This window comes from Dama dama, chromosome 19 (genome assembly GCF_033118175.1).
Source record: "Dama dama isolate Ldn47 chromosome 19, ASM3311817v1, whole genome shotgun sequence".
Classification (NCBI taxonomy): Eukaryota; Metazoa; Chordata; class Mammalia; order Artiodactyla; family Cervidae; genus Dama; species Dama dama.
Genome location: NC_083699.1, coordinates 10,522,462 through 10,538,540, shown reverse-complemented (window position 1 = coordinate 10,538,540; position 16,079 = coordinate 10,522,462). Strand labels below are relative to the sequence as shown.

At 41.4% G+C, this 16,079-nt stretch overlaps 1 protein-coding gene across 1 annotated transcript; it reads left to right on the top strand.

Annotated features, from left to right (window-relative positions):
* Positions 1 to 1,626: 1,626 nt before the first annotated feature.
* SSR3 (signal sequence receptor subunit 3) lies at positions 1,627 to 15,445 on the top strand. Its single transcript, XM_061168188.1, has 5 exons — positions 1,627 to 1,867; positions 3,048 to 3,174; positions 7,550 to 7,648; positions 11,745 to 11,876; positions 12,937 to 15,445. Exons 1-5 carry the CDS (start codon positions 1,735 to 1,737, stop codon positions 13,001 to 13,003), a joined length of 558 nt encoding a protein of 185 aa, XP_061024171.1. The 5' UTR covers positions 1,627 to 1,734; the 3' UTR covers positions 13,004 to 15,445.
* Positions 15,446 to 16,079: the final 634 nt, after the last annotated feature.

Genomic DNA, 16,079 nt, shown 5'->3' with positions numbered 1-16,079 from the left:
ACTAAAGAGCCTCTTGATGAAAGTGAAAGAGGAGGGTGAAAAAGTTTGCTTAAAACTCAACATTCAAAAAACTAAGATCATGGCATCTTGTCCCATCACTTCATGGTAATGGGGAAACAATGGAAACAGTGACAAACTTTATTTTTCTGGGCTCCAAAATCGCTGCAGATGGTGACCACAGTCATGAAATTAAAAGACACTTGCTCCTTGGAAGAAAAGCTATGACCAACCTAGACAGCATATTAAAAAGCAGAGACATTACTTTGCCAACAAAGGTCCATCTAGTCAAAGCTCTCGTTTTTCCAGTAGTCACGTATAGATGTGAGAGTTGGACTATAAAGAGAACTGAGCATCGAAGAATTGATGCTTTTGAACTGTGGTGGTGGAGAAGACTCTTGAGCATCTCATGGACAGCAAGGAGATCCAACCATTTCATCCTGAAGGAAATCAGTCCTGAATATTCACTGAAAGGACTGATGCTAAAGCTGAAACTCCAATACTTTGACCACCTGAATGGAACAGAAGACTCACTGGAAAAGACCCTGATCCTGGGAAAGATTGAAGGTGGGAGGAGAAGGGGACGACAGAGGATGAGATGGTTGGATGGCATCACCGACTCAATGGACATGAGTTTGAGTAAGCTTCAGGAGTTGGTGATGGACAGGGAAGCCTGGCGTACTGCAGTCCATGGGGTCACAAAGAGTCGGACATGATGAGTGATGGAACTGAACTGAACACAATCAAAGGCTTTAGCAGGGTCAACAAAGAAGTAGTTGATATTTTTCTGAAATTTTCTTGCTTTTTCTATGAGCCAATGGATGTTGGCAGTTTGATTTCTGGTTCCTCTGCCTTTTCTAAATCCTGCTTGAACATCTGGAAGTTCTCCGTTCAGGTACTGTTTAAGCCTAGCTTGAAGGATTTTGAGCATTACCTTGCTAGCATGTGAAATAAGCACAATTGTGTGGTAGTTTGAACATTCTTTGGCATTGTCTTCCTTTGGGATTGGAGTGAAAACTGCCCTTTTCCAATTCTGCGGCCACAGCTGAGTTTTCCAAATTTCTTGGCATTTCCAGTGCGGCACTTTATTTAACAGCATCATCTTTTAGGCTTTGAAATAGCTCAGTTGTAATTCCATGACCTCCACTAGCTTTGTTGGTAGTGATGCTTCCTAAGGCCCACTTGACTTCGCACTCCAGCATGTCTGGCTCTACGTGAGTGATCACACCTTTGTGGTTATTTGGGTCATTAAGAGCCCTTCTGTATAGTTCTGTGTATTCTTGCCATCTCTTAGTATCTCCTGCTTCTGGGTACCCACAGAGCCAGTTAAACCATACACTCCATGAATGAATGGCCATAAGACGAAGAGGTTCATGTTTTGGAATTTTCAGGGCTTGGAAAGCAGGAGTCTATCAGCCTCTTTGAAATAGAATGTTAATAAAGTTTTGTTAATAGCGCCCACTAAACTACAAGTCCCGGCTTCCTCTTAGAAAGTGACGAGTCACGTGGCCGGCTAGGAATCCGGAAGTCTGGCCCGCCTGCCTAATCAAGCCGGAGAAACCTACAAAGTGGTGCCAGACTGGCCAATCCTGCGGATGTTTGTTCCAAGCCCGGTCCCGCCTCCGCGCGCTGCGCTGACTGGTCGTTAGCGGATACGGTGGCTGCAGAGGCGGTGACCGGGGCTTCTTCCCCGCTCTGCGCCCGGTTCCGCGCCCGTCCCGCGGCTCCGATTCCACCATGGCTCCCAAAGGCGGCCCCAAGCAGCAGTCCGAGGAGGACCTGCTCTTGCAGGATTTCAGCCGCAACCTCTCGGCCAAGTCCTCGGCGCTTTTCTTCGGGAACGCCTTCATCGTGTCGGCCATCCCCATCTGTGAGCGCTTGGAGCGAGACGGGCTGGGCTGGGCTGGGCTGGGCGGGGACGTGGCAGCGCCGTGCGGAGGGCGAGGCGTGCGCCGAGCCCGCGCTGTCCCCCAGCTCCCCCTGGACTGGGGGCTGCACGCAACCTCTGTGGGCCTCCGTGATCTGTCCGGGATCGTGGTGGGTGGCATCCCAGGAAAGTCACTGTAGCACGTTGTAAAAGTAGGCTAGCTCATTCCCGGGCCTCAGGTCTGCGGATTGTGAGTTACCGGTTCTGCGATGGCGGCCTCAAATCTGCATTTCAGCTAACACCCGGGTTAGGATCTTGTGATGCTAACGGGCATATCGCCTGTTCTCCCTCTACCCCCTCGCCCTGTATAACTATCGTTTGCTGTTACGAGATCTTAGACTTTTTACTTACTTTGGAGAAACTCATGAATTAAGGTTAGAGACATTAACATTCGCACTGAATTATAAGTGTAGCTTTAGAACTGGTTCACACAGAACGTTATTTTCCGAAAGAAGCTGGACCAGTGCCAAAGTCCCAAGCTCTACTGTGGTTAAACTTTTTAATAATTCTGTTAGGGCAATTCTAGAATTCTTACTTGAATGGAAAAACTTTACAGCCTTGGCCAAGGTTGTTTCTAGATTTTAGGAATCCCAAATGTCAATTTCCTCTCTACTACATTGTTGCACTGTTGTTGGGCAAATCCAGATGTATTTTCCCTCCCGACTTTATAAAACCCAGCGTGCAATTAACATGGTTCGCTGACCGCACTGAGCATTGCCTCGATTTCAGATAACAGCCACGTCAGCATGTGAACTCTGGTTTGGGACTACACGTGGAGTCTCGGAATGACTTGTAGTTCGTGTGATAGTACCCTGAAGAATGAAATTTGAAGTCTGAATCGTGATTTTGTTGAGCCAAAGTTCTCATTCTAGAAGCAGCAGAAATCTCATCATGGACTAGTTATAGTAAGGTTATGTTTTTCGAGTATTCTGAACTAGAAACACTTGAGACTTTTTACTGGATATCACACTTACGAAGTTCTTACACTGTATTGGATTCCCTAATCCGGGCTGTATTTTACCAGGTTTAGCTATAATTATTAATAACTCAGCAGGTTTCTGTACCTGGGTGGTAATGTTTTGTTTCTTTTTGTATTCCCCCACCCCCTTTTATCTTAATTCAGGGCTATATTGGCGAATATGGCATATGGATCTTATTCAGTCTGCTGTTCTGTATAGTGTGATGACCCTAGTAAGCACTTACTTGGTAGCCTTTGCTTACAAAAATGTGAAATTTGTTCTCAAGCACAAGTAAGTATATTTCTCAAGTGAAAGTAAATATTGTTGCATTTTTATATAGTAGGGTGACTTCTGAAAGACCATTTGTGTGTGTGTGTTTTGGTAAGCATTAATTTGAGATACATTTTTATGTATATTTGGGGGGAGATACGTGTATGTATATTTGGATTAATTTGAGATATATGTATATGTATATACACATATATGTTTATATTTGGGGGAGATAGATGTGTATGTACATTTGGATTAATTGGAAATATATGTGTATGTGTATACACATATATGTGTATGTGTATTTGGGGGGTATGTATATATGATTGCAAAATATGTAATCATAAATAATGGTATGAAGAAATAGCAACTAACTGAAAAGCAGAGACAGTGCTGCTAACACTGCAATGGAAGTGGGTGTTGAGGTTGGAATTAGAACTCTTAAGTACTAGCCTTAATCATGGGGCTCAGAAAGGCAAACCCACCACGTAAATTAACATTTTAAAAGTCAAATGGAATTCTGGAAAGAATTGTTCTGGACTCTCCATGTAGAATTTTTGGGTGTGAAAGAAGTGGTCTTTTTTTCTCTTACTCAACCCTGACATTTTTAATGCTAATTAGACTACCATATTTCTCTGTTTCTTCCTTCATTTTGTCATGTCACTCTCCTAATAACTCTTCATGGCATTCTCTTTTCTAGAAGTATTAAAACCAGATTCTTCCAGGCCCTTGGAATGTGAATCCTCTGCCTCCTACCAGTCAGGCCTCATCTTTCAGGACTGGGGCTTAGGGCTTCCAACTCAGCCTTGTGTCATCCTTTGAACATGACTCCTCCCCTCCCTCATTTAGAAACGTCTCCCTTTCTTTCCATTCTTACATGTCTGTTATTTTAAGCCTTAGGAATCCTTTCCAGAGAAATCCTAACTGCCTTTATTGTTCCTGTGTCAAACTTTTTGGTGATGAGGAGCAGAAACACCTTGAGATGATCTCAGTTAACAGGGATTATTGTAAGCCTCCCCACTGTCGTCCAGGGTCTGTAGGAGTCTAGGTTGTGCCTGACAGTTGCTGGAACAGCTAAATCCAGGTCATCTCTGTTGTCTCCCTGCTTGGCAGCCCCTCTTCACCAGCTGCCATTTCAGAATTCAGCCCATCTCGGCCTCTGCTGTCCTGGGCTGTCCTCATGAGGCATGGCCATCTGTGGATAGTGAAGTCCTCAGAGTGGGTTTTGCATGAGCCATCCTTTGTGATTCCGTTGGACCTTGGTCTCTTTGGGACCTAGCATTTTTCACTTGTTCTACATATAATTTTTCATTCACCTTTTTGGAGTCAAAAATCATGCTCTTTCCCCTCAGTTTTACTTCCTGCTTCTTGAGCACAGCTTCCATGCCCTTTGTTTATTTTTCTTACGATAGTTAGTGATACATTTGGTTTAGTTCGGTGAAATTTCAGTGATCTCTGCCTGTAATGCGGAAGACTTGGGTTCAGTCTCTAGGTAGGGAAGATTCCCTGGAGAAGGGAATGCCTACCTACTCCAGTGTTCTTACCTGGAGAATTCCATGGACAGAGGAGCCTGGTGAGCTACAGTGCATGGGGTTGCAAAGAATTGGACAAAACTGAACGACTAACATTTACATTTACTGACTTAATAGGATCTCTGAGTGGAATTATTTTTTAGTTATCATAGTTTTGGTTTAATATTAAATATTGCTCCTGACAGGGAAACTCCAGATTGGTAAGATTGTTAAGGCTTAAAGAGCCAGCAAGATGCTGAGTGTGGGTAGGTGTTGGTGGTAGAGGGAATGGTTTCAGAGTCTATAGTCTGTATTCCAGTTCCCACTCTGCTCCTCTGAAGTGCAGACCCTTGGGCCTGCATTTTATCTTGTGAGACTTCAGATTTCTGGGCTGTAAAATGGGAGTACTGATAGTACCTCTTGGGATGGTCAGGATTAAATATGGTACGTGCGACATGTAAAGCATGGTGATTGGCATGTAATAAATGTTTGTGTGCAGTGTTGGAGAGGTTGGAGGTGAGAGAGCCCATAGGAATTTCTTTTAAGATGGTATGATTTTTAAGTTGTTTATGAAGACTTTTTTTTTTTTTAATCTCAGTTGGCTGGGTGCTGGGCCCCTGGATTTGTCCCTGTCTTGTTTCAGGGCATTCAGTGCTGAGTGGGATTTGTTTTCTGAGAGCACTGAGATGGAGGGTAGGGCCGAGCTGTAATAAACCTACAGTGTAGTTGTTAGTGTCTCTTTAGGCAAGTATAGAATTTTAGACATAGAAGAGAAGTTAGTTATCTGGGGCAGTGTCTTCAGGACAGATGATTGACTCCTTGTCTGAGAGACGCCTAGACCCAGCTGTTATGAAAATAGTTTATTCTTATGTCCTAGCATTCTGACAGTTGAGGTGTGTGTGTGTGTGTGTGTGTGTGTGTGTGTGTACATGTGTGTTTTTCCCCTCTGCTTACCTAAGAAAGGTTTTTGCTGTAAACCATATCCATTTCTTATCAGTTGGCCTTTCTTAGAAAAAGGCAGTCTTATGTGAAGTTCAGGAAACATTTAGTGAGTGCCTTGGATTTGCTGGAGATTAAGAGATGAGACTCTCTGCCTGCAGAACAGAATTTTACGTAATACAATGAGCCAGGGATAGCAGGGCATTATAACGTTCTATTTAGTGTCTTAAAGTAGCTCTTAAAACAGCTACCTGCTCCCTTAGCTGCTATTTTCTTTACATTTCAGAACCTATTTCCTTTTACCTATTTTCTAACTGGTTTTCCTCCCTCCAATTACCAATTTGTGGAAAAATACATTAGTCAAAGCTGACTAAAGATTTTGTTTTTAACAATGTCACTTCTAACTTGATTATTGAGTGAGAGATAAAATCAACCCAAATTTGGGCCTTCTCAGGATGTTCAGTGGTAAAGAATCCACCTGCCAATGCAGGAGATGCAAGAAACGCAGGTTCGATCCCTGGGTCAGGAAGATCCTCTGGCGTAGAAAATGGCTTAATTTGTAGCCCAGAAGCCCATGTGGTTGAACGTTGAAAACTATTGCTGTTCATGATCTTGGGCTTTTCAGGAATCCATCCAGATTTTTCCACAGTTTTCCTTGGTCCACTGACCAGAACTTAATGTAGTGTAGGAATGAGGGATTGGAACATGGATTGAACAGATATCTGTCTCTATGGTCTACATCTGTGGCTCTTAATACATCTCAGTCTTGTGTTGAAAGTTTTCTTAGTGAGACTTTGTAGATAATTGCTATATTTTGCTTGTGATCAGTTATTACTTTTTCTATGTTCACGGGTAGTCAGTTTATCCTATATTATGAAAAGTAAATCATCAAATTTAAATGCAGGAGGCTTTTGTATTTCATCATAGGTTAAATTTTATCTTCTCTTTCACTAGCAACCGCATCTGATAAAATTTATCTCGTAGTTTTTTTTTTAGGATTGTGTCTTTTTTTTTTTTCTTTATCTGATTCATCACTAAATATTCTTATCTGATTTCTCAAATGACATTTTCAGCCTTTTCTGACTGATTCCATATTATCTCTTGGTGCAACTCTCAAACCGGTAGTTTATTTAACAAACTGCTATGGTCAGTCCTTCGGAGAAGGCAATGGCACCCCACTCCAGTACTCTTGCCTGGAAAATCCCATGGACAGAGGAGCCTGGTGGGCTGCAGTCCATGGGGTCGCGAAGAGTCAGACACTGAGTGACTTCACTTTCACTTTTCATTTTCATGCATTGGAGAAGGAAATGGCAACCCACTCCAGTGTTCTTGCCTGGAGAATCCCAGGGACGGGGGAGCCTGGTGGGCTGCTGTCTATGGGGTCGCACAGAGTCGGACACGAAGGAAGCGATTTAGCAGCAGCAGGGTCAGTCCTTCACCAGGTGGTAACATTTCTTTTTAGTGATATTCCCCTTTTGAATAGAGTTAAAAGCTTTACTTTAAGATTTTAGATTTCGCTACGCTTAGTTTTCTCTCCTGTTATATATTGGAATTGAAATCATGTGTCATTTACTAGTGCCTTAACAAATCTATTTGTGGAACAGTTAATTTATGAGTTAAAATCAAGTGGAGCTATAATGATTCATAACTAAATTGTGCTAATAGCATTTGACTTTTATTTCCATGTTAAATACCTAACTTTGGAAAATTCTCCCTTTTAAGCAGAATTCAAAACACACCACTAATAAACCACATCTTGGAAGTTTCTTGAACTCCCTCTCTCTTGGCTAGTACAGTGTAATAAGCTTGGGACTCTCTGTCCAGCTTGTTTTCTTGAAATGTAAAGTATGATACGTTGCCAGTACAAGCTCGGAGTACAGAGTGTTTCTGAGAGAGAGCAGTGTTCACTCCTGGAGCATGTAGAGACTTTTTTCTTTTCCTTTCAGAGTAGCACAGAAGAGGGAAGATGCTGTCTCCAAAGAAGTGACTCGGAAACTCTCTGAAGCTGATAATAGAAAGATGTCTCGGAAGGAAAAGGATGAAAGGTTTGACTCCCTATTCAAAGTGTTTGTGGTAACCAGAAAGGGGGGTATTTGTAGAAAATAAAGCTCTTTCGGTTTCTGCTTAAAGAACGTGGGTATCTGAATTGTCTGAGAGAAACGTTGGTGCTGTAGATGTTGTGGTAATGAGGATAGTTGACTTTCTGAGCATTTATTACCACCAGATACTTTCCTCCAAGGACCCCCACGAGGTAGGTACTGTTGTTTTCTCCACTTTACGCCTGAGGAGTCTGAGGCACAGAAAGCTAGGATAGCTTGCTCCAAGGTCATAGATCAGGGTGTGGTAAGGCCAGGGTAAGAACGCGGGCAGTCTGACGTGAGCTTCACTGCCCTGCTCTGCTGGGTTTAGGAGCCCGCCGAGCTGTGTGCAGCGCTTGGCTCTGCCACTCGTGAGCTGCGTGACCTTTAGGGATCACCTAACCCCTGTGTCTGAAGGCATTTACATTGTGTTCTGTGTACGCATTTTTAGGGGGTGGTATTTCTGCTCCTGAACTTCCCTGGGCACATCTGGTTGCTGGTCATCTGCATTGTTTGGGAAAAAGAAAAGAATTAGGTTTGTCTCCTGTTGCCCAATTCTTTGCCATCTTTATTAGCACCATCCCCAGTTTTTCCTGCCGGCTGCTGTTAGAAGTCTAATGAACAGTCTAACGTCTGAATACAAGTCTCTGAACGATTGAGTAAGCTTGCGCTTAAGAATTGCCAGATGGTTTAACAAAGTCATAAGCTGAGCCTGTTTTCATGGATTTTAAGTTTTAGTATCCATAAGGTGCTTTGTGAAATGGAATTTTTATCCCACTTTGCTCCAGAAAGACTTTGTGGGGACTTACAATATTAAATTGCATATAAAACAAAGCAGTACAATTGTAAAAGATCAGAAACCGATGAAAAGTAAGAAGAGGTGGATGAATGAGGACCTCAGGGTTAGTTACAGCAGTTGGGCACAGAACCTAGCTCCGAGCTTCCAAGTGTCAGAGGGTACATCGGAGGTCATCCAGCTTTCATTGCGGATGAGAAGCAGCAGGCCTGTCCTTCTGAAGAGAAACTTTCCTGGCACTGAATCTTGGATGGACTTTATCAAGTGGATCCTTACTTAAGGGACACAGAGTAACTTAATGAACAGTGTCTTCTACAGTGGTTTTGGACAGGCACCAAAACATTATTGAAGTGATTATGTCTTATGAATCCTTCATAAAACTGAAGGAACACTATTAAAAGTCCTGAGAGCAGAGGCCTGTTTTTTCGGGAGCAGCCTTAAGGACTTCTGGCTCTGCGTAACTTTCTGATCACAAATGTTTTGCATAGGGACAGATACTAGAGAATCTAGACCACTTTTTTTTAACCTTTTTATTGAATTACAATATTTATTAGAACAGTGGTTCTTAAATTGGAGTGCACTTCGTAGTTATCCAAATTTCAAAATGCTTTTTATAAGCTTTTACAAGTCTTAGAGATTTTAGATGACTAATTATATCAGAGAGGGCAAATGGGTCTCTCTGCCCACCACAGACTTCCTGATTTGGTCTGGTACTTGCTTTTCATCCTGGGATGTGTCTCAGAATCTTTCTCAGCATGGTAGAAAGGTAGTCTTAACCAGAAGATCAGTTGGAATCGGAAATGAAGCCTCTTTGCCATTGGCTGGATCAGATATTTCAGATTAGGGTGAAGTGGAGGTTTATTGATATTTAAAATTCAGAGCATCAGAAAATTATAAAGTGTCTGTTATTGTCATCAGTAGAAATTTGTGCTGTTTGTAATTGTGGCCTCTTAGAAAGGCCACACTGGATACAGTTGTACCAAGGTCTGTAGTCTTTATTGATGCGGTAACCGGATCCATGACTCCCTTTAAGATCTAGTGTTTTTTCCCCTCAAAAGACTAGTTGCTTCCAAGAGATTTAAGAGAAGGCTTATTGGCATGTTTCTACCCAGACGGGTATCTCTTGAAGCTCCATCTACAATCATTCAGAATATGGATTATGTGCCACTTTGACCTGCTTTTCCATCTATGCAAGGATGAAAACTAGCAGAGGAGGATCAGATTCATTAATGCTTGTCCCAGGATATGAATGTAATTTCTCCTTGACTTACTGATGGTCCATTGTTTAGTATTATCAGATTCTAAGACTTGTTGAGTGTGGTCTCAACTTCTCTCCTGTTTTAGGAAGTCCTCCTTGGACAAAGGACTACTTGAGAAGTACTCTCCCAACCTAGGTTTCTTACCAGTGAGGCTCTGGCAGAACCACTGCTGGTGAGGGGGACTGGGAGTCCTAACCGTCAAAATAAACCAGGATGTGGCTGGACTAGAAAAAGTTCTGAGAGCTGCCAGACAGTCCTGACTGGGTATACCCCCATGTAACACATGGCCTTTGGGACCTGGGACAACCTAGACAATTGAACCACTCTTTCATGAAAAACATCTTGAAGTTAGTTCTGATTCAGGGCTTGGCAGGGAGTTTGGGAGAAGCGCTGTGGTAGAGTCAGGATAATTTAATTGCCAACAGTAAAGTCATGCCTGTAGCCTATTTAAGGAGCCTGTCTTCACTGGGTCTTGTCCCAAAGTCTTAAAAACAGTGTTTTGTAGCATTAAACCATGTAGAGACTGTGGACACTTCTGGACCAGGCTGGTGTTTTCTTTGATCATTGATAAAATGGAATATAGTGTTACTTCCAAATCATGTATTTTTTTAAATTTACATTTAAACTTCTCTGAAATCAGAAGCTGCTTTATAGTTGATAGCTGCATTTAATATAAGGTCCTTCACCTCTCCCAGACTTGACAGTAGACTAAGATTTATTAAGTTGATGGTATCCACAGAATCAAGGAAACATGGCATATATATTAGAAACCACGAATTTCTTCCAATGAAGGCAAGGACCTAATACCTTTCATTTAGCTCTTTTACAACCATGCTTGTTGACTTTGCGTTACAACAGTTGGTGAATAAAACAGGGCAGTTACAATGACATTAGCCATTGTGCTCGCCTTAGGGTTAGTTGGGGGTACCATGTGGCCCCAGAGTAATGTATTTTTCTGGGGGAGAAAGCATCAATGGCAGTGACTTTGAGCCTTTTAGATAATGACCCACAGTAAAAATATCTTACTGTTTGACCAAATACTTTCACATACACACATGTAAATGTTCCGTAGAACAAAATTATTACCCTATTGCATTTGATACACTTGATACTTTTCTGTTTTTTTTCCTATTTCATGTTTTTTTTAACATGTTGGTCACAACTCACTCAGTTATTTTTCCTGAACAGTGGATCCACTCAGTTGATTTCACATCCCATTACTAGGTTAGAACCTACCTACTCTTTTAAAAATTGCTTTACAAAGTTGATTAAATGAGGAGAATAAAGATCCCCTTATTCACAGGCACCCTGGAACTTCCTTTTGCCCCTGTGAAATGGTAAAAGAAAAGTGGATTAAATAAAAAGTAGGTGGGTTTCACGGGAGTAAAAATTCCTCCTAACGATCAAGCAGATTCTTAGTTCGAATTAAGTAAAGGTGGCTAAAGAGAGTCACAGACAAGTCTGTTTCTGTGATGCCACAGCTGGTTTTGTCCATGGGCTTTTGTCTTAAGGTGTAACATTGAAGGCTGAGATGTGTAGACCGTAGAGAGTCTCAAGCCTGCAAATGGCCGAGGAAGCCCTTTCAGGCTGCTAATCAATAGTTTGTTTTTGGTGAGTATCTAGAGAAAGATGCCTATTTTGGTTGCTGATAGAACCAAGCTAATTGTGATTAATCAGTTCCTTCCTCCAAAGCTTAAACTGCTGGGGAAAAAGGTAATATACCCAGCTGCTTGAGCATCAATAAACGTTAGTTCCCTGATCAGGGACTGAACCCCGGCCCTGGCATTGAAAGCACTGAATCCTGACTACTAGACCACCAGGGAACTTCTGAGCATCGATAAAGTGAAATATCTTCTTTAGTAGAATAAAGGGGACAGTGCTGACTGAATTTAATATTCTGCCCAGGACACTTAAGGAAGAACTTACCTTACAATGAGCTCGAACCGTGTGGTATTTAACATTTTTAGTGCCTACTGAAAAACTAAATGACTTGTTTCTTTGTCCACAGAATCTTGTGGAAGAAGAATGAAGTTGCTGATTATGAAGCTACAACATTTTCCATCTTTTATAATAACACCCTATTTCTGGTCTTGGTCATTGTTGCTTCCTTCTTTATACTGAAGAACTTCAACCCCACAGTGTATCCTTTTAAAGGTTTATTATCCTTTTTAGAAGTCTAGAAACAGTTCATTTTGGTTTTTATTTGTCTGAGTGGTTTTTGGTAACAAAAACTGCAAAAGGGAGTCAGTCCCTTAATAAGCACTGTGACCTTATGCATGTTTCTGGATGTTTGAGGGCTTTTGGTTTGATTTGAAGTTCTTTTAATTTTATGATCAAGACTTCATGATAAGTAATGAGTATTGCAAAGCAGTCTTACATATATGATGATGTGTACCTGCTTGGTTAAAAAAAGACAAACATGCTAAGTTAAGTAGCCAAAGCAAACTTGCCTTCTTTGACAGCTCCTGGCATAAGCCCTGTATCTGCTGGAACTTTGGGGCTTTGGGGTCGGGTGGATAGCCAGTGGAGTTAAATTGGCACATTTCATAACAGCTTAATAGTGTTTCAAGTTGCTCTTAAATTGAGCTTTTGGGCAAGAATCAGTCTTCTCTTGTTAAGGTAATTTATTTAAAAGTGTTATCCAGGAATGTGCAGCCAAATTTTCAACAGTAGGAGATTCTGATGTAATAAAATAGCGGATACTCTCCAACTTTTATCTTCTGGGAATACTGGAGTGATTTGCCCCAAACACTCTAGCCCTTAGACAGAGTGGCTGCAAACTTTGTGAACCTCCGTGCTTTCACAGGCCAGCTGTAGCCAAAACACTGATGGACAAGGGAAACTTATTTTTCCTTTGCTCTCGATGCGGGGGTTGGTAAAGAAATCAAGTCTCTTCTTCCTCGCTGTGTTCTTTGATCAGCTCTTTTGCTGAAGGTTAAATGGAATTCAGATGTTTTCTTTGTGATCATGCGTCCTAGGTTTGTCTCAAGTGTTTTCTGTTGGAACATATTTCCTGTGAATGTTCTTCATTCTTTATAGTCTCCTCTCTGGTAAATTGTATTTGCAGACAATGGGACTGCACATTATTGTCATTAGACAGCGTGTCAGGAGGAAAACAGTACATTCCAAGGAGGTGGGTTCTTTTTGTTTTGTTGAAAACCAATTTGGGTTGATTTTTCCTTAACACTGAATTCTTATAGGAACTACATTTTGTCCATAAGTGCTTCCTCAGGCCTCATCGCCCTCCTGTCCACTGGTTCCAAGTAGACTGCCTCGGCTTCGCCACCCCCTCCTCCCCACCGCTTTGTATCTGGGTGGCCTGCGGTGTGTGGAAAAGGAGCAGGGTGGTCAGGGTGGAAGACACGCAAGCTGTTTGTATAAGTCTGGAGTTTGAGGGTTTGAAAAACCCAACAAAATGTAATTCAATATTTGTTTATTGGCTCTTTTTTTTTTTTTTTTTTGGACAGATTGTTGAAATTAAATGAATTGAAAGGGAAACTCAGAGTACCAGGACATTTATTAAAAGGCAAAAAAGTGTTGCAATGTGTTATAATCACAAGAGGAGAAAATAACTTGTTTCCTGGATTTGTCAGAGGTCACAGTAACCTGGACTGAGCTGTTATTATTTATAATAGTAGCAAGAAGTTAATAACTGGTTCTGTGTGTTCCAAGCACAATATTACAACTTTTTTTCTTTTGTTTTGAACCATAAATATCAGAATGAATCCTCTCCCTCCAGGGGACTAAACAGAAGCGTCATGCTTGCAAGTCTCTGACTTTGTGATTTGAAATAACTCAAAGTTAAAACATGGTTTCTCCAACTTGGAGAAGAGAAACTTGTGGAAAAGTTGCGTTGTTGTTGTTGCAGTTTTCTTTTAAGAAGAAAGGCAGCCAAGGTAATAACCTAAAAATAGTACCTGGGCATATGAGAGTTGTCCCGTGGGGTTAAACCACACAGTGTTCAGCTCTGTAGCATTAGCCCTGGGTGGGTGTCCAGGGAGCTTAGCTCAACCCTCCCATGTTGGTTTGACCTGTTAAGAGAATGGAATCATTGTTTCCTCTTGACCAGGGTCTCACATCACTGGAGGAATGTTGCGTAAGAGAGTCTCTTTCCTGAATATTGACGTGTAGGAGACCAAAGTAATTTTTGTGATCTTGGTTCTGGAATTCTAAAAACTCTCCAAGGAATTAGAGTGGTTTTGGTACTGCTCAGCATTTTTCCATGAGGACTTTCATAAATTTGACCTTTTAGTCCACAAGTTCCCATCCGTTGTAAACAAAAGACTGATCTCTTCAGTCCTGGTGGGTTCAGCCAAGAGCAGTCTCCTGCATTTTTTAACTAGTGTGTTTACAGGTAATTGTTTTTGCATGATTTGAAAAAGTTTGAGCTTCTCTTGAATTTTCATCACTTAAAAGGTTATGGACTCACAGGTGATACTAGCTTTTGACCACATTCAGTACCTTTCTATAAGCAGTTTGTTCTTATTGTTGTTTAGTCGCTAAATTGTGTCCAACTCTGTGACCCCATGGACTGCAGCTCACCAGGCTCCTCTGTCCATGGATTTTCCAGGCAAGAATACTGGAGTGGGTTGCTGTTTCCTTCTCCAGGGGATCTTCCTGACCCAGGGATCGAACTTTACATTTGGGTATCCCATTCTGCAAGCAATACCTCAAAGGAAATATGTTCCCAGTTTCTAATCTTAACTTTAATATTTGGTTTCCACTTGTAAATTTAAGGTAAATGTTGCATTCACTGTTTATAGAAAGATACTCACCAGGAGTTCATCTTCTATTTCCATCTGTTAGAAGTTTTGGGGAGGCCACCTAAGAACCTGGAAGGAAAATGAGCTAGGAGTACATTTGCCTAGTGACCCAGATCATCATTGTTTTCAGCTGAGGATTATGGTTCGTCGAGGCTTCTAGAAGCTTTCAGTTCTTTACTTTGCTCTGGTACCTTGTTACCTGTGCCATCTCTGAATAATATGGAGTGAATGGGGGAAAAGTCAGAAGTACCCTGCAAAGTGTTAGTATAGCACATAAGAATTAATTATGTTTTAACTTTTTTCCCCTGTTGATTAATGAGTCAATAGTTTGACTGGTGGCCTGCTGTTTATACCAAATGTATTTGCTTATTTGACAAAATGACTGTTTAACAAGCCACCAGTATTTACTATTTGTTACCAAAGTTGGGCCTTTTTTTACCTGTAATTTTTAACGTGCAGGTAAAAAATTGCCACTAGATGGCAGCGCCTGTACAGATGGGAAAAAATTAGTGTTATAATACAGGATACCTGAGATGGGGGGCTGAAATAGGGGCATCAGTGTTACATTCTTAGTAAATTGTGTCTTGAATTAATAAACTGAATAATTTGTAGGAAAGTGAGGAAGCAAAATTTGGTTTTGTTCCTGATTTTTCCCTATGGCACTCTTTGTTTTTAATCATAGTAATAGTTTCTGTACTGTTAGATAAATTCCTATGTATCAGTTTCTGATGGTTCCACAGTTTCCATTAAGCACCTACCATGCAGTGCTTTACTGTTGGGAGCTCCAAAACCTTTCCCCCAGTCCTCTCCCCGTCATCTGGAAGGACTAGCGCACAGAATTATGATGTACTGGATCTGGCTTAGTTGGTAAAAACCAGCTGTAGAATTTTTATCTTAAAAATACCCCATATCCAACACCAGGAGAATTAAAGAGGTTTTACTCTAATTGGGATTCAGAGTGATTTAATTCCAGTTTTGACACCCCTTGTGATAAGTGCTGGAACATTTTACATTTCCCTGTTTTTAGTTTCTTCATTCATTATAACTTAATAAGAACTTGGGTTGAAATAATTCTTAGCCAGTAAAAATTTACTGCTTGACCTATTTGGTATATTATTCTAACTTGGCTAGAATAATTTGAAACAAGTTTGAGGTTAACAAATACGGAGGTTGGATTTATACTCAAAATTCTTGTGAAAGGTCTTGCTCCTTTTTTTTTTTTTTTTTTTGGCTGCACCACAAGCCTTGAAGGATCTTAGTTCACCAACCATGGATCAAACCCAAGCCCTCTGCATTGGAAGCGAGGGGTTTCAGCCACTGGACCGCCAGGGAAGTCCCCATAGCCAAGCATTTTTAACTTAAAAAGTCACACACTTTCACTTTAAAGCTAAAGAAAAAAATCACCCCTGAAAGACCTCTAGATGGGAGCACAACATACTGGATTCCAGGCCTCATTCTGTCATCAGCTTGCGTATGAGTTGGGGCGAGTCCTTTAATGTCATCAGGTCTGGGTTCCTCATTGGCAAGGAGGGGGGTGGGCTCAAGGCTGGTGAAGGCCGGTCAAAACCCTGACATCTCTC

Coding starts and splice junctions, on each gene's coding strand:
- SSR3 (XM_061168188.1), top strand. CDS start 1,735: ATGGCTCCCAAAGGCGGCCCCAAGCAGCAGTCCGAGGAGGACCTGCTC. Junction 3,175..7,549: donor AAATTTGTTCTCAAGCACAA/GTAAGTATATTT, acceptor TTTTCCTTTCAG/AGTAGCACAGAAGAGGGAAG. Junction 7,649..11,744: donor CGGAAGGAAAAGGATGAAAG/GTTTGACTCCCT, acceptor CTTTGTCCACAG/AATCTTGTGGAAGAAGAATG.